The following is a 21,631-nucleotide window of genomic DNA, read 5'->3' on the forward strand; positions in this document are numbered from 1 at the left end:
AGATTTTTAGTGGATGACGTCACTCCACACATGCGATTTTTTTAAGTGGATGACGTCACTCGACAAAACCAAAATTAGTTTTAAACGGACTTGAACTGATTGGTAAAAAAGAAAATGCAATAACGAACGTATTTGTACTGTTTAACAAAAAATAAACAAATAAAATAAAATTACACCTAGAGTATTTTTTTGGAACTCTATTATTGATAATATTAATTGGAAGACTTCTTGGTTAATCCCCTTTAAATATTGTATTAATAACGAAACTAAAGAAATACATTTTCAAATGTTGCATACCATTTACCCTATTAAATCAATAATTTCAAGATACGCTGATATTGATGATTTATGTTCTTTTTGTAAAAATGCGAAAGAGGTGGTAGCAGATTAATTTAATTTTTATTGTAAAATAACCCAAAAGCTTTGGAAGGAATTGGCAGAAGGAATTTTTAATCTAGTAAAGGATAAATGCTGTTTTTCTTTAAAGCACATTATTGTGTACTATGAAAATAATGTTAACAAAGGTCTTGAATACATTGTTAATTTATTCATATTGCTGGCAAAATTTTATAAACATAAACAAAAATGCTTAAACTCATCCCCGATATTTAAGGTATTTTAGCTGAATTTGATTGTTTTATATCTTCATTGAAATTGTTAAAAAACAAAGTCATTAATATGTTTAAAGTATTATGACATTATTTTTAGATCCCCTGTTACTAATTAATGTCACACATTGTATTACACTGACTGGCTTATGCTGTGCTCTGTATGTTATGTGTTCTCTGTTTAATAATAAAATAATAAAAATAAAAAAAGCGAATGACGTCACTCCACACAACAGCAACAGCACTTGTGAGCGGGAGGAATGACGCGTGTTCTGTCGCCCTCTGGTGGCTGACTGCAGCACTGCGCTGTCGCAATCCTCTTCATCACGACAAACCAAAGCGCCCTTATAAACCGGGAAAAATGTCCCAGCGCTTCCGTTCCACAGCCTTTCAGTCGCTTCAGAGCATGTTTGATAGAGACAGAGATCTCAAGACGATCCTCGTGGGGAACATCCACAGCTGTGTGACAGAGGAGATTCTGTTCGAGCTGTTCCTGCAGGTGAGCTCATCATCATCATCATCATCTTCATCATCATCTTCATCATCATCATCATTTCAATTGTTAAATTAGACAAGCTTTGTGGGTTTTGATGGAACAAATTGACCTAAACATGAATTCAACTTTTAATAAGCAGTGTTAAATACTTTTGTCTTCTGTAAAACTAGAAAGTTTGTTTGTTGCATTTTTTTTTTTTTTTTTTTTTTTCGTGCCAAGTTTCTGTTTTAGTAAAGGTAGGAGACAAAAGTCTTGAATATGTATTTTCCTGCAGGAAGAGCTCTGCAGTCATCAGATCATTCAGGGCTGGCTGTAGATTGCAACAACGAGGAAACACTCAAACTCAACATTTATATCTTGCTTTGATCTCATCCCATCATAATGCATATTCAGCATATGTCTATTTAATGTTCCCGACTATCTGTCCTCCAGATGTGTTTCTGAACAGCCAGGATTTCTAAGAAACTAAAATAACATTTGTGTCTTGCTCACAGACACAAACAGATTTGTGATCTCTCGGCTCATTAAAAACTCACTAACGAACACTCTTTAATACAATAACATTTACTCCACTGTTTCTTTAATGTCATTTATTATTGTTAGTAGCAGCATTAATGTTTTATTTATTTTGCTTGTAATTTTATAATTGTTATAATAACTAGTTATTTCTTTAGTCATTATTAGTAGTGTTGTTGTTATTTAAATTGTGATGTATTATTATTTATATATACATATTATATTTTGTTTGTTCAAATGTAATTTATTATTATAATTAATCATAGTTTATTATTATTAGTAGTATCATCAATGTTTTATTTTTCACTTGTCATTATTTGTATTTGTTGCTGTTGAAATGGGAAATGTGTGCTCCTCTTCTCAAACCCATGTTTTCAGGCCGGGCCGGTGGACGAGGTGTGTATCTTCAGAGATGGACAGCAGGCTCCGTATGGATGTGTTTATTATAAGCACGCTGAAGCTGTTCCCTACGCAGTCGAACTTCTCAATGGAATCTGGCTCTATGGGCAGCCGATCAAGTTACAGCGTAAAACCGGTGGGTAACTTCTGAAACCTGTTGACTTGAAGGTGGACCCGATATCTTGAACATCCACGATGACAGAACGCTTGTGCTGTGCTATTTTAGATGGACTTTATCATAGAAACATTATTATAATATTACATTATTAAATTAAAATGTATCACAGTTTATACACAGAAATATTGTGCAGCACAACTGTTTTCAACATTGATGATAATCAGAGATGTTTCTTGAGCAGTAAATCATCATATTATTCTGATTTCTGAAGATCATGTGACACTGAAGACTGGAGGAATGATGCTGGAAATACAGCGGAGCATCACAGAAATACATTACACTTTAACACAGACTCACACAGAAAACAGATGATTTACGTTCTAATAATATTTCAGAAATTTCACTGTATGGTTGATCAAATAAATGCAGCCTTGTTGAACAGAAGAGACTTCTTTCAGAAACCGGCCCCAAACTTTTGAATGGTATTCTTTTTGTAAGAAAAGAGACATTTAGCTTGTTGTAATGTCATGTGTCATGTTTTCATTGTTTTTATTTTTTATGTGATATTTATTTTGATCTTGCGCACACTGTTATTTCCTGTCATTATTTCTCCTACAGTGCAGATGCTGTACAACGGGATGATGTGGTTTTGAATTTAAATCGCAGTCAAAGTGTGGAGATCCAATCTAATGAAGCATACAGCTGGAGTGACATGGTAAAATACTCAGGGAGAAAATAGAATAATAATAACAATAAATAAAAAATATTATTGTGTATATAATAAATAAAAACTTTATTGTCCTGCATAATAAGTACAGCTCCAGATGTGTGTGTGTGTGTGTGTGTGTGTGTGGTCAGGTGTACAGCAGACGTCTGCAGGTGTGTGGTTCTTTCCTCCGCTCCAGCTGTGGCATAGCTCTGGTCACTCATCTGGGACATCTCTCCACAGGTCAGCCAGCAGCGCAGTGGGTTGTAATGTAAGTGTAGAGAATAAATATTGAGGAAAAACACCTCATGCAATCCTTACTTATTTTACTGAATATAAACTCTGGATACGTGTTTCAGTTTCAGAAGGTGCTGTACGGAGAGCGCTGTATGAGCATCCTGACACCATCTGTTCCTGTGAGCGCTTTTATCAACTCTGATTCAGACTGCAAGCTCTAAACCAGTCAGATCTGTGCATGCTCTAATAAAGCCATCTGAATGCACCCTATTGTCTCTGGAAGTTTTGAAGCACAAGTCCCATCATCTGAAATGATTATTTTCAACTTAATCTTGCATTCACGTCTCGCGCAGAATCTGCTCTGTGATTATAATCCCAATATTTGAGCTCAATGTTTGATGAATTTATCATCTCCAATGACATTTTCATAAATGGATAAAAGCTTAACATCAGACAAAATGTCACATTTATGTTGGATGATAATTTCTAACATCTAGCGTTCACTTTTATTACCTGGTATGACCTTCAGCCAAAGCCCTTCCCTCTCTTGAATTTTAACTAGTATGATAAGATGCAATAACTATTAACCACAGACTTTAGACTTAAAAGGAGTTCACCAAGTACAAGACCATTTCAGTTAGTGCTGGTGTATAAAAACATGTTTTGTGTCAAATAAATTCTGAACTTTCTATTCATCTATTTCCAAACAAATATTGAGCAGCACAACTGTGTTCAACATGATAATAATCAGAACTGTTTCTTGAGCAGTAAATCATATTTTCATGATTTCTGAAGATCATGTGACACTGAAGACTGGAGGAATGATGCTGAAAATACAGCGTAGCATCACAGAAATAAATGTAATTTATTAATAAGATTCGGGAGGAGCGCGTCAGATACTTAGCCTAACCAACACAGGTGGACCATAATCAAGTAATCAATCCCATAGTATAAATATCGCTGACTTACCTCTATCCATTGACGGTTTATCAGCATGCTGGTTCGCTTCGTCAGTCACCTTATCACAGACCCAATTTTTGTAACCAACGAAGAGTGCTACACAGGGGACTTATAAGACCTGCTGCTTTTGCTGGACCCGAGATCATTTCTACCCAGCCAAACACGGCTGTCGAGCAGCATTAAGCATCATCGCGACAGCTGCTATCCTCGCCAAGCCACACATCGTGGCCAATAGACCGTGCAAGCTCTGAGCTCGCCTCGCTCGATACAACGATCACGCCGCCCGAGACCGAGCTCTCGTCGAGTGCTGGATTGCAGTAGAAAGAATCCAATCAGCCTGAGCTGAACAGTTCTCGGCGCGGCTCAGTCTTTCACCCCGGCGTTCCGTCCGAGCGGCAGTTTGAGGCCGCTTCCTCTAGCGGCGCAGACCGCGCGACGTTAACCAATACATTTCCAGGCAAAGACGCTAAGAACAGGTTCTTCTTTTTCTTCATTGGATTTTTACGGCAGTTGGCATCCAAAGTGTTGCATCTAAAAGCAGGTTCTACTAGTGTTTTATGGCGGTTTTGGCAAACCAGCGTAAAGGTGCACTACCGCCACCTGCTGATCTGGAGTGTGGATTGCGCATAGATTTGACCTACAGATACAAACGTTCCGTCCTTGGAAGTGAATAGCACATAACTGCTATTAACCCATTTGCTGCAAGCATCGCCAACGGCCCCAGTCTATTATCGTTTCACTTTCACAGCACGTTAAACGTCACTCTCTTACTTGATCTGGATAAACCGCGCATCAATTGAAAGTCTAAAGAATTTGGCTTTTATATTTGACTCATATTTTGATAAAACATAATTTCAGTGATAATTTTGCATTATGTCAAGAAAACTATTCCTATTCCTGAACGGTAAACGTCGAAATGTTAGCTCGTGGACAAATGTTGATCATGGATCTAGTCAGAAAGAATCATGAACAGAAACATCTTTATTTCGGGTATGTAATTTCTGTCTCCATGCCAAAAATGGGGGGTGACTGGTAAGGGGTTAACAGGTAATCCGACATGTGTCATATTTTAAAGGAGCTCTCACTAACGGAGTTTAATGCCACAGTTACGTTAGAACGCATCTCATTCTGGTTTCTGGGGTGGCGCATTGGTCCAATCATGAGGCATGTGGTCCGGAGCGCGTACGACCAAGGCATCATTTCAACCAAACTCACTCCAAATATATGAACATACCGGTTTTTGAATACCTTATATTTAAGGCATTAGTTTACGTCCATGTTAGGGTTAAGTCGTTGGACTTTAAATGGAATCTACTATCGTAAAAAAAATTCACAGGACAAGCGAGATGACAGTAGTGCCAACTACATGAACTAGCAGTTTTACTCTACGGTCGACGAGGCTTACCCGTTTGATGCGTGTGCTCCCTTCGGACGTCGGTAACAGTCTCTCGGCCACGCAACTTACCTTCCATTTGACGGTAGGCGAGGCTTAACCGTCCGATGCTACGAGTCTCGTCCTCTCGCCAAATCCTGCAAAAAAACAACAACAACAACTCTCAGCTACCTTCAGCTACCCTCACATCTTTTGAACCCCGCCTGGAGAGGCTTACCCATTCGATGTTCTGAGTTTAATGCCCCATCGGATGCCGCGAGAGTCCTCCCAGTCGGGTTTTCCTTTCCACTCTCCCCGTCCGGCGAGGCTTATCCGTCTGATGCGTGTGCTACCTTCAGACGTCTGGCGAGAGTCTCCCGGTCAGGCCTATGCTTGCCGGCCGCAAGTGAGTCTCATCCATCCGATGCCGTTAGTCGGGATCTCCCTTCGGATGTCGCCAGACTCCTCCTTGTCGGCCAGCACAAAGCTTTTTATCTGCCAAACCGAGAGGACCCAGACGTCCGTCATCCTGAGTCTCAATCTCCTGTCGGAGGCTTCATGGGCCCTCTCGGTCAGCGTTAGGCCCTTCACCCACTGAATAGCAGGGGCTATCAGCCAGTAGGGCCCGTACACCGACACCATGACCTATTCCGGTCGAGGCAACTCGGGTCCTCCCGGTCGGGCACCACAACCACGCTGCTCCTCCTCATCGGCCAGTAGGGCTCACCGTTCCAACGCCAAAAAGCTCCAGTTGAGCATCGGCTCGAGCCCTACCGACCGGGCGCCAACAACCACGTAGTTCACTAGCTGCAGCCGGTGGGCCTACTCTCCCAACTCCCAAGTCGCTCCCTCTGGAGTACGTAGGCCCTTCCAGCCTGCCAACGAGATGACTTCTCAGAAACCAAATCAGCCCCCGCCAGTACTCTATGCTTTTTTGGGGGGACATTCTTTAAACTGGCGGCTGTCCTCTTGTACATTTGCCTTTTTGGGGGGTACTCTAGGTTTGGGTCATTCCCGAGCTTGGAGCCCTTCCCCGGACAGCACGGCAAATACGCATACCATACCTCAGCTAATTAGATGTAAGCGTGAACTAGTGAAATTACACTTTAACACAGATTCACACAGAAAACAGCTGTTTTATATTTAGAATAATATTTCACAATTTTTACTGCATTTTTAAAGAAACAAATGCACCCTTGATAAGCAGAAGTTTTTTCAGAAACATTGAATCATATTACAGATCCAAACTTTTGAATTGCAGTAAGCATATTATAATTTTTATTTAAATACAACAATTATAATTAATAAATTGTGTAAAAAGAAAACAACTTTACTGTATTTTTTTAAAATGCTTTCTTCTCCATTTCTCCCTCTGGAGATTGATGTTTATATATTTGTCAAAGAGAAATACTTTCTAAAGGTTAATATGGGAGAACAGGTTAGTTTTCACATGAGATGGTGATTCTTCATTCTGGAATGCATTTGGATATCTAGAGGAAGGATTTGACAGTTATAAAAATGATATTTACAGCCCAAGCGCTTGAACATTGTTACTCCCCAATGCTTTCTGAAGATGCTGATAAAATGGTACTTCTTTCTAATCAAATTTGTTGCCTTCAATAAAAATTTATTGCTAGGTTGTATAGCAAGGACAAAAGCATGTTGGAAGCTGTGTGAGTCTTCAGTAAGTGTCTGAGATGGCCAGAAGAGTGTGTGATTTGTCGTCCACGGAGCTGCTGCTCACTGCGCTGCTGGTTCTTCTCTTCGGGGTCTGTGTGGGACTCAGTGTGGTCACATGGCTCGCTCTGGACAACAGAGGTCTAAGACCCTTCCCTTCATCTGTAATGATTTCTGCTGAAAGCTCCTGCTGCTCTGTAGTGATGCTCTGTGTGGTGACTGATGGTTTCAGCTGCGGCTGGTGAAGGAGATGAGAGCGGCTCAGAGTTCACCGGGAGGCTCGTCATCTCTAACGGAAGCATCTTCACGGAGGAGCTGCTGAACAAAGACAGCGCGAAGTTCAAAGCTCTGGCATATGACACCGAGCAGAAGGTATGTCAGCTACTTTCAGAAATAAATGTAGAAATCCTGTCATCATTTAAAAACCCCTTTTCTACGAAAAAAAATCTATATACATTGATTTACACTTGTGGGCAGTATTGGGGGTAACACATAGATGAGATAAATGATCTTCTGTGAGTTCCTGACTGACTGATATGATCAGTATTTTAGTGCGAGGATGAAGCAGTTTTTAGTGTTTCTCTGCAGATCGATGACGCTTACAGTCGTACGTCCCTTAAAGAGCAGTTCAGAAGCTCTAACGTCATTGAATTCAGGTAAGACTTTATAAATTAAAGCTATAAAGCACAAATCAATAATAGTATGTGCATGTATTAGGTTGTAGAGATGGGGTTTCTCAAAAAGATCAAAATTTAAAAGAACTGACAGCAGAAATGTATTTTTATTTTAAATATATATATATTAAAAAAACACACATTTACTTGAGATGCATTTTGTTGTAATTTAATGCATGTAGATGTGTCCCTGCAGTCGCAAGTCTCTGAGGTATGTTTGTAGCAATAGACAACAATACATTGTATGGGTCAAAATGATAAATTTTTTCTTTTATGACAAAAATCATCAGGATATTAAGAAAAGATCATGTTCCATGAAGATGTTTTGTAAATTTCCTACCGTAAATATATCAAAACATAATTTTTGATTAGTAATATGCATTGCTAAGAACTTAATTTGAACCGGTTTAAAGATGATTTTATCAATATTTAGATTTATTTTTTTGCTCCTTCAGATTCCAGATTGTGAAATAGTTGTATCTCAGACAAATATTGTCCTCCGAACAAGCTGAATAAATAATCTTTCCATTGATGTATAAATCTCAATAAAAAAATAAATAAAAAAGTACACTTAAGACACATATAAGACAACATCAGATACTGTATAGCAAAAGAATAGTAAGGTTTATGCTTAGAATTCAGTTTGGATCATCAGAATCACCGGAGATGAATGCAGGTAGAAGTGTGTGGTTGTTTGAGTGCTGAGGTCTGTCTCTGGTGGCAGTGAAGGCAGCGTGGTTGTTTTCTTCGATCTGGTCTTCCGAGGCGCTCCGGATCTGCAGACGGTTCAGGAGCAGCTCGTGGATGGTTTACAGCAGGCTGACGGAGCTGATGATGGACTGCTGATTGACCTCGACAGTGTGCAGATCTCAGGTCATATCATCAATCAAAAGACCTAATTGATTTAATTCATTTAATAGACTTAATTCTTAGTTTCTACTCCATCAACACTGTGTGCAACAATTCAGTAGATTATATAATAAGTAATTTATTCCCTTAGATAAACCAACTACAACCCAGAGACCGTCCACAGCAGAAGCAGGTGGGATGTGTTTTATCTTTAATTGCTCACTCATTATGACTCGCTAAATCTGACTGGGACAGACGTCATGTCAGGGGCAAAGTGTGGCTTTTTATTGTTGTTTTGATTGTATCTAAATTATACAAAAGATATTTATTATGATAATGTTAACTGTGGGATGGATGTCATATGGATGAAAAACAAAATAATAATAATACAAAAAGCAATAGAAAAGTCAACATAAACTTGACTTTTGCGTCCCAAAATTAAAAATCAACATCAATATTTTTGGTTAAAATAGATTTATAGGAATTAGTGGTGGGACAGTACACAGATTTCAGTACAACAGGAACAAAAAACAAATCTACATAAATATTCACAATTGTGAATCACATTTTTTTTTGTCCTGCATTATGATACATTACAATTTCAAAGTTTACATTTTTGAATGAATAAGAGTTTATTTACTCTACAGTTGCTGGTCATATAATTACAATATCATGAAAAAGTTTATTTATTTCATTAATTCCATTAAAAAATTAAACTTGTATATTACATTCATTCATTAAATGCAGACTAATATATTTCAAATGTTTATTTCTTTTAATTTTGATGATTATAACTGACAACTAAGGAAAATCCCAAATTCAGTATCTCAGAAAAGAAAATTTGAATATTACTTAAGAACAATACAAAGAAAGGATTTTTATAAATCTTGGCAAACTGACAAGTATGAAAATGTAAAGTATGAGCATGTGCAGCACTCAATACTTAGTTGTGTCTCCTTTTGTCTGAATGACTGCAGCAATGCGGCGTGGCATGGAGTCGATCATCACTGCTCAGGTGTTATGAGAGCCCAGGTTGCTCTGATAGTGGCCATCAGCTCTTCTGCATCCTTGGGTCTGACATATCGCATCTTTTTCTTCACAATACCCCATATATTTGCACAAGGATGTGCAACAGCTGAAACCCATGTCTTGCATACGTCTGTGTGTAGTGGTTCTTGAAGCACTGACTCCAGCTGCAGTCCACTTTGTGAATCTCCCCCACATTTTTGAATGGGTTTTGTTTCACAATCCTCTCCAGGGTGCAGTTATACCTATTGCTTTTACACTATTTTCTATATCTTTTCCTTCCCTTCGCCTCTCTATTAATGTGTCAACTCAGCAGTCTTCCCCATGATTGTGTATCCTACAGAACTAGACTGAGAGACCATTTAAAAGCTTTTCAGGGTTTCTGAGTTAATTAGCTGATTAGAGGGTGGCACCAGGTGTCTTCAATATTGAACCTTTTCACAATATTCTAATTTTCTGAGATACTGAATTTGTGATTTTCCTTAGTTGTCAGTTTGAATCATCAAAATTAAAAGAAATAAACATTTGAAATATATCAGTCTGTGTGTAATAAATGAATATTGGAATTAATGAAATCAACTTTTTCATGATATTCTAATTATATGACAAGCACCTGTACGTGCTTAAATTTAGCACACACACACAAAAACAGTTTAAAACAGTTTTAGATGGAGTATAGCATGTCACGCTGCAATAATTTCATATAAAAAATATATATATATATTTATTTATTTATGGTCACAGAATTGAAGACTTCTTACTATCTCCAAACTTTTGAAATGCTAGTGTATATTTTATATGCATTTAAATGTTTGTAAAAATGAGAAATTTGTTTAAAAAGTGAACATCTGTGTAGTTGTTGGTAATATTTGTGCACCTGCTGTCAGTCACTCCAATCAGATGTCCAGATGGACAGACGGCATGTTCTGATGGATCAGCGTGTTTTTCTCAGTCGGACCTCTGTGATGGAGCACAAGACTGTGCTGACGGCACTGATGAGAGTCAGACTGTCTGTGGTGTGTACTTAGGACCTTTAATATATCAGTGTTTTTAAGATGCATTTATTGCGACAGATAAAGACATTATTTTATGTGTCTTTCATGCTGTATAGCAACAGAGTGTGATGGTCAGTTTCTCCTGCTCGGTCCGACCGGATCCTTCCACTCTAAGAACTTTCCCGAGGCCTATGACAGTCCCACAGCCTGCCGCTGGATTATACGGTAATATGATTATATGATAAAATCACACGCATCTAGACACACATTCCAACCCTAACTCACACAGACTTTCTTTTCACCCGCAGAATGACTGAGGGCTTGGCCATAAAAATAGTCTTTCACACTTTTCACACAGAGGACGGCATCGATGTTCTGAAGCTGTTTGAGGGCACAGGCCCCATGAAAACACTGAAATGTGAGATTCAACCATAAAACAGAATTACGGGAAGGTTACAGACTTCTGAAGTAAATGTAAACATCTCTTTCAGACTCTCTCTCGGGCACATCACCTGGAGAAGCATGGCTCCTGTCTCATGAAGCCACCATTGAATTTAATGCAGACAACAGCAACAGCCTTCAAGGATTCAGCGCTTCTTACACAGCAGAGGACTTCAGTCACCTCTCCAGTTCGTTCTGGTTTCAACCAACCCCGAAATTACGATATTGCCAATGAATGAATCTTATTTCAGCATCTGTGGAATGTTCTACCTTGACTTTTGTAGGCCAACTTGGAGGTCTTATCACAGAAAATAAGCTCTGTGACCTTATGTTTTGCTTACCAAGATAATCTTCACAAATGCACATGACTTTCATGAATTTTAACACCTCTCCAGAAGTAATCTACAAGTTTGAGTTAGAATACATTGCACAGTTAGAGACATAGCAAGGCTGTGAAAGTGACAACCTTTAATGTCTCCAAAAACCTCTGTAGTCCCATTTATACACATGTTAGCACTTTTACAAAGTCACACAGGAGTATTACTGATGTGTTTGATGTTGTAGTATAAAATTAGCTTTTATTTAACACACTTCATTTAACCAAAAACTCCCCCAAAATGCCAACCTACTTTTTAAAATCATATTGTGATTTATTACTGAAATGTCAGGTTTTGATTGAATTCTATGGTCTTTGGTAGATGAAGAGAAGATAAACTGCTCCTTTGAAGAGAACTTTTGTCTCTGGAGGCAAGAGTTTTATGATGATGGGGACTGGTTACGAGCTCAAGGCGCTGTTCCCCCATACAACACCGGCCCAAGCTTCGACCACACGATCGGCAACGAATCAGGTGCCGTCAAATACAGCAGCTATACTCTAAACAATAAAAGACTGAACTTCCTCCTCCTCAGCTGTTGCTTTTAGTCTATGATCGCTCATAGAACGCCTTGTGGGAAAGTTGTGAAATTTTAGCACTCGGATAGAGGATAGTCTCATCATTAACCACAGGAAATTTGGATTCTCTATCTCAAACAGTCTAGCGCCACCAACAGTTCAAATTCAAATGGCACCTTATGATGTAATTTTCCGTCATGAAAATTATCCCGCCATTTAGAACTTCTCTTTAGACTGTTGCTCCAATTTTCATAACAACTGGCCCAAATGATCTTCAGAACATCCTGGCAAAAGTTATGGTATTCAAGTTGATTAGTCATAGCGTTCTCGAATAACGAATGTACGAATTTGATGAAGAGCATGCCAAAATGGATGTGAGGCTATGTCTCTGCAGTGCTTTAGCATATTCAAACCAAACTTGGTGTGTGTTATATTAACCATTACCTGAGGCTTCCTGCATTGTGTCCACATAGTGCCACCTAGTGGTCAGGAGATAGGAAAATGGCTATTTTTGCTTATAACTTCTGAATGGTTTGGCCAAAAATCATTAGATTCAGTCATACCAGTCATACCAAGTAAATTTTGCAAAGTTGGCCATTTTACATTTACATTTAATCATTTAGCAGACGCTTTTATCCAAAGCGACTTACAAATGAGAACAATAGAAGCAGTCAGGTCAACAGAGAACAACAACAGTATACAAGTGCCATGACAAGTCTCAGTTAGTCTAGTATAGAACGCATAGCGTGGGAAGTTCAAAATCACTCTCACTGACCTTTTCCTGGACTGTGCCCAGCTGGTGGAATGACCTCCCAATCTCAATTCGTACTCATTTTGAATTTTGTTGTGAAATGCTATATTTTATGAAAACATTGGCATATTGTTACGTAAGTATGTGTGTCCAGCACCATGCCCTGAATGTACTCAGAAAATTGTGGTAAACATTATAACAAAATTATAAAAAAAGGCTCACGTTATTGATTTTGTGTCGATAGATGAATAAAATTTTGTTTACCGTACCAACAAATTTGCTGGCATGATTTCAAAATGCATCTCGTCAACGCTTTGACATATTGACACCAAACTTTATGTGTGCCATTAGCTGTGTTTCCACTGTCGGGCCAAAAGCGGGCATGCTAGTATGTGCCAGGGTCTTCACGTTTTCCACTGTCATGTCCGGGACTTGATCATGCCTTGTCGGTGCTTCCTCTGGGCCAATGGCCAGGGTTTTTTGGCCTTGGTTTTTTTACCTTGGGCCAAAGCGGACCAGCTGAGGCTAGAGGAGTGGTTATGAACAAAGGCTGAGTTTCCCTGGGCATGGAGAGCATCAGCACCACAGATCATTTCATAAAGCTAACAGCTATAACACCAGCATTAAAAACTTTTTTAAATTAGTTGAGCTCAAAACTAACTTTCAGTCAGCAGCGAGTGCTTGAAATAATTTGATCCTATGTGGATTATAATCACCAAACAAGGCAGAAATATTTATAATTGATGAAAAAGACTATGCACGCTAGGCATTAACATTACCATAGTAAACATGGTGAATATGACCACTTGATGAAATCAGATGTCAGCTTCTTATTCTTGACCGCAATCATATTTATTTAGTAACATATTTTATCCGTCATAAGTCTTGTCTTGAGAGTTTAGCTCCGCGTAGCCTATGCCATAAAAAAAAATATATATTTTTTTTAGCTTTTATAAACTTTTTATAAAATGTATAAAATTTAAAATTATCATTGTGAAGTACGGAGTGCGGGAATTATCATTCCCTTTCAGTCGGTCACGTTCTACGTTATGTCTGAAAGAGACTGATGAATGGGATCTCGGCCAAAGCCCAATCACCTTCGAGTGGTACAAAACAAACCAATGGTACACAAAGTACCTTGGTCTGCAGAATTTGCATCGCAAGCTCCACCCCACAGAGCAGGTATATAAGGAGCAGTGCGAGCAACTCGCATTCAAGCTTTTGCTTCGGAGCCGGATCCACTTCCGCTCGGCCACAGCAGCAGTCTTCACCCCGGCCGCAGCAAGGAGATGGCCGCAGACGGGCAGCGCAACCCGTCTCTGCCCCTAGACCTGCCAAATACCAGGCCAAGCGGCGTTCCTGAGACAGGCAACCCAGAGTTGAAGATGTCAGCTCGTCAGGAGATGGCAGCAGGACCACTCCTTTTGTTCTCGTTTTCATTCTGTTTCCGCCACTGGCCCTGCGGCCAGTCGTACCCAAACCTTCTCTAAAAGAGCTGTTTCCTCAACCTCCGGGTCCGGAGAGACCACGAACGTCAGTTGGCGACGTGCTTCCTCGCCGCTCTCGTTTCCCTCTCCCCTTGCCAGTTTCCATCAAAGCCGGCTCGAGAATGCTTCGCCATCTCATGCCCTCTTTGCTACTTGGAGTCAGAGGCCCGCACTCCGTCCCCACTAAGGGATGCCATGCCTCCCATGCCGGGGCTGTCTGCCCCACCACGCTGCCCCACCATGGGTACCTGTAGTCCCCTTGACCCCTCTGGTTTGGTTTCTGGGAGCCTGGCTAGAGCTTCCCATGCCTTCCCGCTGGCTCATTGGATGCTCAGGCTCGGCTACGTGAATCAGTTCACCTGGTGTCCCCCCAGGTTTCGGGGTGTCCGTGTGACGATGGTGGGCAAAGATGCCCCTGTCATGCGCGCGGAGGTCGCGACCCTGTTTGCAAAAGGCGCGATATAGCCGGTCCAACATGAAGTCCAGCTATTACAGCCCTTACTTCATAGTACCCAAGAAGACAGGTGGGTTACCAAAATTCCTGGACTTGCATGCCTTGACTCCCGTTCAGGATGCTAACGCTCAAGCGCATTTTCGAATGCATTCGTCTGATGGAATGGTTTGCATCGATCGACCCCGACACAGACCGTTTCTTAGGTTTGCTTTCGAGGGACAGGCATTTCAGTACAAGGTTCTCCCATTCGGGTTGGCCCTGTCTCCTCATGTCTTTACAAAGGTCGAAGGTCACCCTGGCTCCTCTCAGGGAACAAGGTTTCTGTATCCTCAACTACCTCAATGACTGGTTGATTCTAGCTCACTCTCGAGAGCGGTTGTGTGAGCACAGGGATCTGGTGCTCAGGCACCTCGGCCGACTGGGTCTTCAGGTCAACTGGGTAAAGAGCAAGCTCTCCCCTGTGCAGAGGATCTCTTTTCTCATGATGGAAATAGACTCGGTCGCCATGTTCGTGTGGCTAACAAACGAACGTGCAGTCACTGCTGAATTGCCTGAGACAATTCGGGGGCAAGAGAGTGGTTCCGATGAAACTGCTTAAGAGGCTCCTGGGGCATATGGCATCCACGGCGGCAGTCATTCCACTTGGGCTACTCCATATGAGACCACTTCAGCACTGGCTTCACGACCGAGTCCCATTTCTGGCATGCCCCTAGAACCGGTGTACAGAAATGTTGTGCCAACAGATGCCTCTGCCATGGGCTGGGGTGACATGTGCAACGGGCATGCTGCGTCAGGCTCCTGGACGGGACCCCGACTTCAGTGGCATGTCAATGGCCTCGAGTTGCAAGCAGTATGGCCTGCTCTGCACCGCTTCAGGGCCCTGCTGAAGGACAAGCACGTTCTGGTCTGTGGTCTACGCCACATGTCGCAACTCGCTTGCCATCTCCTCTTGTGGAGTCAGAAGCATCTAAGGTTTTTTCGTGCCATTCACATTCTGTGCAGGCTTAATCGTGCAGCCGATGAGCTCTCACGGCAGCAGTCTCGCCCCGGCGAATGGAGACTCCACCCCCAGTCAGTTCAGCTTTGAGAACACTTCGGAGATGCTCAGGTAGACCTGTTTGCCTCTCCAGAAAATTCACACTGCCAGTTGTTTTATTCCCTGACCGAGGGCACTCTTGGCACGGACGCCCTGTCACACAGCTGGCCGCTGGGCCTGTGCTAATATGCGTTTCCCCCAGCGAGCCTTCTTGCACAGACGTTGTGCAAGATCAGGGAGGATGAGGAGCAGGTCCTCATGGTTGCGCCTTTTTGGCCCGGCCTGACCTGGTTCCCCGAACTTGTACTCCTCGCGACAGCACCTCCCTGGCCAATTCCTCTGAGGAAGGCCCTTCTTTCTCAGAGATGGGCACCCACTGGCACACATTTCCTGATCTGTGGAACCTACATGTGTGGGTTCTGGATGGGTCACAGAAGGTTTAGGTACCTTGCCACCACAGGTGGTAGCTACCATCACTTTAGCTAGAGCCATGTCCACCAGACATGCCTATGCTTTGAAGTGGAACCTCTTCGTCTCTTGGTTGGCCACCGGAGGAGGCAGACCCAGCCCTGGCACTGCTCTGTCCAGTACATGTGCTCCGCACCTACGTGAACAGAATTCAGTGCCTTAGGACCTCAGACAAGCTCTTTGTCTGTTACGTAGGCCAGCAGAAGGGAAAGGAAGCCTCCAAGCAGAGGTTATCCTTCTGGATAGTGGATGCTATTGTCCTGGCTTATCAGGCTCAAGTCCTGCCATGCCCCCCTAGGGGAGAGAGCTCACTCAACTAGGAGTGTAGCTTCCTCCTGGGTGCTGATGCAAAATGGTGTACAGGCTGGGTACCTCAGAGTTCATGTGTATCACCACCTTGGTTTTATACCTGCCTTCTGTAAGTCCTCCTATGAGCAGGCAGACTGATATCATATGTCCAGCTGGAGTATGCTACCCAGTGTGTTCTGTGTAAGCTATAGGCCTTAACTTGTGCTGGCCTCACGACAGGGTGCTATCACCAACACCTGTTACTGGAAGATATCCATGTGGCATTTTGTAGGGGACCTTATTCGTTAGTCTCTTTCTGACACAAAGCAGAACATGAACGACTGAAAGGGAATGTCTCGATTACGTATGTAACCCTCGTTCCCTGGAGGAGGGACGTTATGTCCCCTTGCCACTTCGCTGTTCCGCTGAACGGCAGGGTCACTGGCGCGGCTCCTCTGCGAAGACTTGAATGACCATTGCTCACACTGCTCCTTATATACCCGCTCTATGGGGCGGAGCTTGCAATGCAAATTCCGCAGACCAAGGTACTTTGTGTATCAATGGCTCGTTTTGTACCACGTGAAGGTGATTGGGCTCTCGGGCGAGATCCCATTTGTCAGTCTCTTTCTGACATAATGTCTCCATTCCCTCCTTCAGGGAATGAGGGTTACATACGTAATCAAGACGTTATTTCTAAATGTGAATCAGCAAATAAACAGAAACAGACTTGACTGAATAAAAGTAGGCTTTTCAATTCTGATAAATGAATTCATTATGATCAGTGTAAAACTTATTAAAGTAAAACATAGATGCTTTGGGATTTAAATATTTAACAAAGCGTGCAAACAAATGGTCGCTTTTATCAAGTTCATTTTGTGATCGGGCTAGTTCCAGTGACTTAATCCTTCTTATTACATGGCTCTGTGGAATACTTGATTCTGATTGGTCAGTCGTGACATTCCAAGGTATGTTATCCCTGGATAACAACCAGTAAAAGCTTATAACACAGGCTCATCCGGGTAACAGCAGTCGACGCTGTACTCTTGTTTGAACAATTTTTTTTCTTGATGGAAGCTTTGTGTTTTGTTGTAGGATGTAATGGATTATAAGAGAATTAACAAACTGGTAAGATTTCTTCAGGCTGATACAACAACCCTCCGCTTCGCGTTGGGGTCCTGATCACCCTGTCAGGGTTAATTCTGCAAGAACAACTGGCTGGATTTACATGATCCCTTACTTAGTTTTTTGATAACTTCTCTTTGTTGTTGAAATGATGGGGTTGCGTGACTTTGTTCCTGAGAGATGTGTAAAGAGGGTGTTTTAGTGAAGAGCAGTGGAGCTTCTGGCACGACGGTTGAAACGCAACTTTATTTTGGCCTCGGTGCTACAGGTTTGAGGCTATTAGCCCTCCCCGGCCTGTTTAAAGCACTGGCTCACACTAGACCAACAGTGGAAAAACTGCTATTGTCACCTCACACTGGACACAACACATACATTTGACAACAGCACCACCTTTTGGTAAAAAAAATGTTAAAATATTAAATTCATATCACTAATTGCTGATTTTTCAGCCATTTTGACTTAAAATCATCTTAAAATGTTTAATGTATTTTATGTATATTTATACTTAGATTTCTTATTGCTCAAATTTGTATACCAGATGTACTGTAAACAAGCTTCGATTTTTATCGGACAGGGACCTACATTGTGACCCCTATGACCCCTGGAAGTTGGCAGAAAAGTTTCCGTATCTACAGTCTTCCTCTGACTCCAACAAAGGAATCAGTGTGTCTGCAGTTCTGGTTAGTTTTTTCTCCCCGCGGTAACATTTGGAAATATTTAACTTATTTGTGCACATCCTATGAAAATGACTTAAGCTGAATTAAGATGATACAATGCTATAATTAGTCAAGTATGTGTGCATTTTAAACTATACTTGCATATAATATAAATGAGTATATTGGAGAAAACATGCTTTTTTGACCCCGTAAGACTAATTACTGTAATATAAATTTATGTAAAATATATATATTTTTAATTGTAAAATCACGCAGTAGTCTGAAAATATTACAAACAGCTCTCATTTCAGTAGTAAAATCCCTTATTGAAAAAATGCTCAGCTGTAAGCATTTCTGACTGTCCCTGTGCTCTTTGAGGTATCATATGTTTGGTGTGGAGGTTTGGCGTCTGACGGTCACGGCACAGAAAGGCTCATCCATCACCGACCTCTTCCAGAAAGAAGGGAACTATGGTGACAGCTGGAATTACGCTCAAGCCACGCTAAACATGGATTCCGAGGCTGTGGTCAGTTCATGAACAAACCAGGATTAAACTTCATAATGTAAGAAGATTAAAAAGTAATCAGATGGCTGTGTGGTTTGTCTTTAGGTGGTGTTTGAAGTAAAGAAGAGGGATGGATTTCGGAACGACATTGCCCTGGATGACATCAGCATTGTGTCTGGTTCTTGTGGAGTGGCCCCTCCAGAGCCGACCCCAGTCCCTACTCCCACCACTCCTCCTTACATACCACGTGAGCCATTATACCTGCTGCAGTCACTCATATGCCAGGTTTATTAAAGAAGTTGCATTTATGTAACGAGTTTAAACGATTTATCATAGAGGACTGTGGGGGACCTTTTGACCTGTATGAATCCAACTCAACATTCAGCTCTCCAAACTACCCCAACGGCTATGGACACGAAGCTTCATGTGAGTCCTTGAGAGAATACATTCACTTTTAGCCATAATCAGTAAGAATGCAGAACAATTTATGGAAGATTGCACTCCTATCTGTTTCGGTGTATAAGTTTTGGTCATGATCTTGTTTAGGTATGTGGACTTTACATGCTAAGGAAGGACAGAATATCCAACTGCATTTTCAAGACTTTGCTTTACAGATGGCTTATGATGTTTTGGAAATCCGAGATGGAGTGACACCCTATTCAGAGCTGATAGGTAATGTTGCATATATTTACAAATTATTTATTTATTTATTTATTTATTTATTTTATTTATTCTTATTTATTTAGGCACGCATTAATATCATAGATAATGGAGGGATAAGTGTTTTAAGAAAAACTCTCGGTCTCTCTCTCTATCTATCTATCTATCTATCTATCTATCTATCTATATATATATATATACACTGTGTGCAGAATTATAAGGCAAATGAGTATTTTGATCACATCATCCTCTTTATGCATGTTGTCTTACTCCAAGCTGTATAGGCTCGAAAGCCTACTACCAATTAAGCATATTAGGTGATGTGCATCTCAGTAATGAGAAGGGGTGTGGTTTAATGACATCAACACCCTATATCAGGTGTGCATAATTATTAGGAAACTTCCTTTCCTTTGGTAAAATGGGTAAAAAGAAGGACTTGACAGGCTCCGAAAAGTCAAAAATAGTGAGATATCTTGCAGAGGGATGCAGCACTCTTAAAATTGCCAAGCTTCTGAAGCGTGATCATCGAACAATCAAGTGTTTCATTCAAAATAGCCAACAGGGTCGCAAGAAGTGTGTGGAAAAACCAAGGCGCAAAATAACTGCACGTGAACTGAGAAAAGTCAAGCGTACAGCTGCCAAGATGCCACTTGCCACCAGTTTTGCCATATTTCAGAGCTGCAACATCACTGGAGTGCCCAAAAGCACAAGGTGTGCAATACTCAGAGACATGGCCAAGGTAAGAAAGGCTGAAAAACGACCACCACTGAACAAGACACACATGCTGAAACGTCAAGAATGGGCAACGAAATATCTCAAGACTGATTTTTCTAAGGTTTTATGGACTGATGAAATGAGAGTGAGTCTTGATGGGCCCGTGGCTGGATCGGTAAAGGAGAGCTCCAGTCCGACTCAGACGCCAGCAAGGTGGAGGTTGAGTACTGGTTTGGGCTGCTATCATCAAAGATGAGCTTGTGGGGCCTTTTCGGGTTGAGGATGGAGTCAAGCTCAACTCCCAGTCCTACTGCCAGTTTCTGGAAGACACATTCTTCAAGCAGTGGTACAGGAAGAAGTCTGCATCCTTCAAGAAAAACATGATTTTCATGCAGGACAATGCTCCATCACACGCATCCAAGTACTCCACAGCGTGGCTGGCAAGAAAGGGTCTAAAAGAAGAAAAACTAATGACTTGGCCTCCTTGTTCACCTGATCTGAACCCCATAGAGAACCTGTGGTCCATCATGAAATGTGAGATTTACAAGGAGGGATAACAGTACACCTCTCTGAACAGTGTCTGGGAGGCTGTGGTTGCTGATGCACGCAATGTTGATGGTGAACAGATCAAAACACTGACAGAATCCATGGATGGCAGGCTTTTGAGTGTCCTTGCAAAGAAAGGTGGCTATATTGGTCACTGATTTGTTTTTGTTTTGTTTTTGAATGTCAGAAATGTATATTTGTGAATGTTGAGATGTTATATTGGTTTCACTGCTGAAAATAAATAATTGAAATGGGTATATATTTGTTTTTTGTTAAGTTGCCTAATAATTATGCACAGTAATAGTCACCTGCACACACAGATATCCTCCTAAAATAGCTACAACTAAAAACAAACTAAAAACTACTTCCAAAAATATTCAGCTTTGATATTAATGAGTTTTTGGAATCATTGAGAACAAAATTATTCCCAAAAATACAACTTGCCTAATAATTCTGCACTCCCTGTGTATGTGTATATATATATATATATATATATATATATATATATATATATATATTGTCACGGGGTGAAGAACCACTCGACAAGAGGTACGTGAAATCAAAAGCCCCGGAGGGTGGGTTTATTGAAAAGTGAAGGGTGCCTGGTGAAGTGTCCTGATCTGCTTTCCGCTGGTTGGTGCTCCCCGTGTGCTCTCCGTGCTCCTCTGTGCCAATCAAGGGGAAAGTGGGTGTCCTGACGTGCTCCAAAGGGTGTGGGCTGTCGGTCACTCGCTGCTTTCTGTGGGGATAGGAGAGAGGGGTTAGTCCAGCTTTGCGTTCTGTTTGAGAACCTCTTCTCAGTGCAACATGTGCTGCTTTTCACTGTGCTGGCTGATGGGGAGCAGCTGTGACCGATCAGCCGGTGACAAGGACGTGCAGGTGTTTTGGTTTGGTTTCCAGGGCGACGCTGATTCCTCTGGGAGTGCTCGTCACATCCCCCCCCCCTAAGCGTCGTTCTGGTCCTGCGAAGACATGTAG

General features: G+C 41.4%; 2 protein-coding genes across 5 annotated transcripts in view; both read left to right on the forward strand.

Annotated features, from left to right (window-relative positions):
• The first annotated feature begins 880 nt into the window (after positions 1–880).
• On the forward strand, positions 881–3,738 carry LOC113063702 (splicing regulator RBM11). 3 transcript variants are annotated; one of them, XM_026234032.1, is made up of 5 exons: positions 881–1,107; positions 1,999–2,155; positions 2,761–2,852; positions 2,996–3,086; positions 3,203–3,735. In XM_026234032.1, exons 1-5 carry the CDS (start codon positions 970–972, stop codon positions 3,280–3,282), a joined length of 558 nt encoding a protein of 185 aa, XP_026089817.1. In that variant the 5' UTR covers positions 881–969; the 3' UTR covers positions 3,283–3,735. The 3 variants fall into 3 exon arrangements, 2 of the variants coding, with proteins under 2 accessions (XP_026089817.1, XP_026089818.1); XM_026234033.1 differs by having other exon boundaries at positions 883–1,107; positions 2,996–3,114; positions 3,203–3,727; XR_003278722.1 differs by having other exon boundaries at positions 884–1,107; positions 2,756–2,852; positions 2,996–3,114; positions 3,203–3,738.
• Positions 3,739–6,704: 2,966 nt separating this feature from the next.
• The window catches only part of LOC113063807 (enteropeptidase-like), a 38,641-nt gene continuing 23,714 nt past the window's right edge, over positions 6,705–21,631 (forward strand). The window contains exons 1-15 of one of the 2 annotated variants that reach the window (XM_026234140.1): positions 6,705–7,230; positions 7,322–7,461; positions 7,678–7,745; positions 8,488–8,636; positions 8,764–8,805; positions 10,526–10,654; positions 10,750–10,858; positions 10,942–11,051; positions 11,125–11,262; positions 11,773–11,922; positions 18,147–18,252; positions 18,607–18,754; positions 18,839–18,980; positions 19,070–19,159; positions 19,280–19,405. In XM_026234140.1, coding sequence (XP_026089925.1) covers positions 7,110–7,230; positions 7,322–7,461; positions 7,678–7,745; positions 8,488–8,636; positions 8,764–8,805; positions 10,526–10,654; positions 10,750–10,858; positions 10,942–11,051; positions 11,125–11,262; positions 11,773–11,922; positions 18,147–18,252; positions 18,607–18,754; positions 18,839–18,980; positions 19,070–19,159; positions 19,280–19,405 — 1,768 coding nt within the window. In that variant the 5' untranslated portion in view covers positions 6,705–7,109. The remainder of the gene's footprint in view (positions 7,231–7,321; positions 7,462–7,677; positions 7,746–8,487; positions 8,637–8,763; positions 8,806–10,525; positions 10,655–10,749; positions 10,859–10,941; positions 11,052–11,124; positions 11,263–11,772; positions 11,923–18,146; positions 18,253–18,606; positions 18,755–18,838; positions 18,981–19,069; positions 19,160–19,279; positions 19,406–21,631) is intronic. The other variant, XM_026234139.1, reaches the window with a different exon arrangement.

The sequence above is a fragment of the Carassius auratus genome, chromosome 46 (genome assembly GCF_003368295.1).
Source record: "Carassius auratus strain Wakin chromosome 46, ASM336829v1, whole genome shotgun sequence".
In the NCBI taxonomy this organism is placed as follows: Eukaryota; Metazoa; Chordata; class Actinopteri; order Cypriniformes; family Cyprinidae; genus Carassius; species Carassius auratus.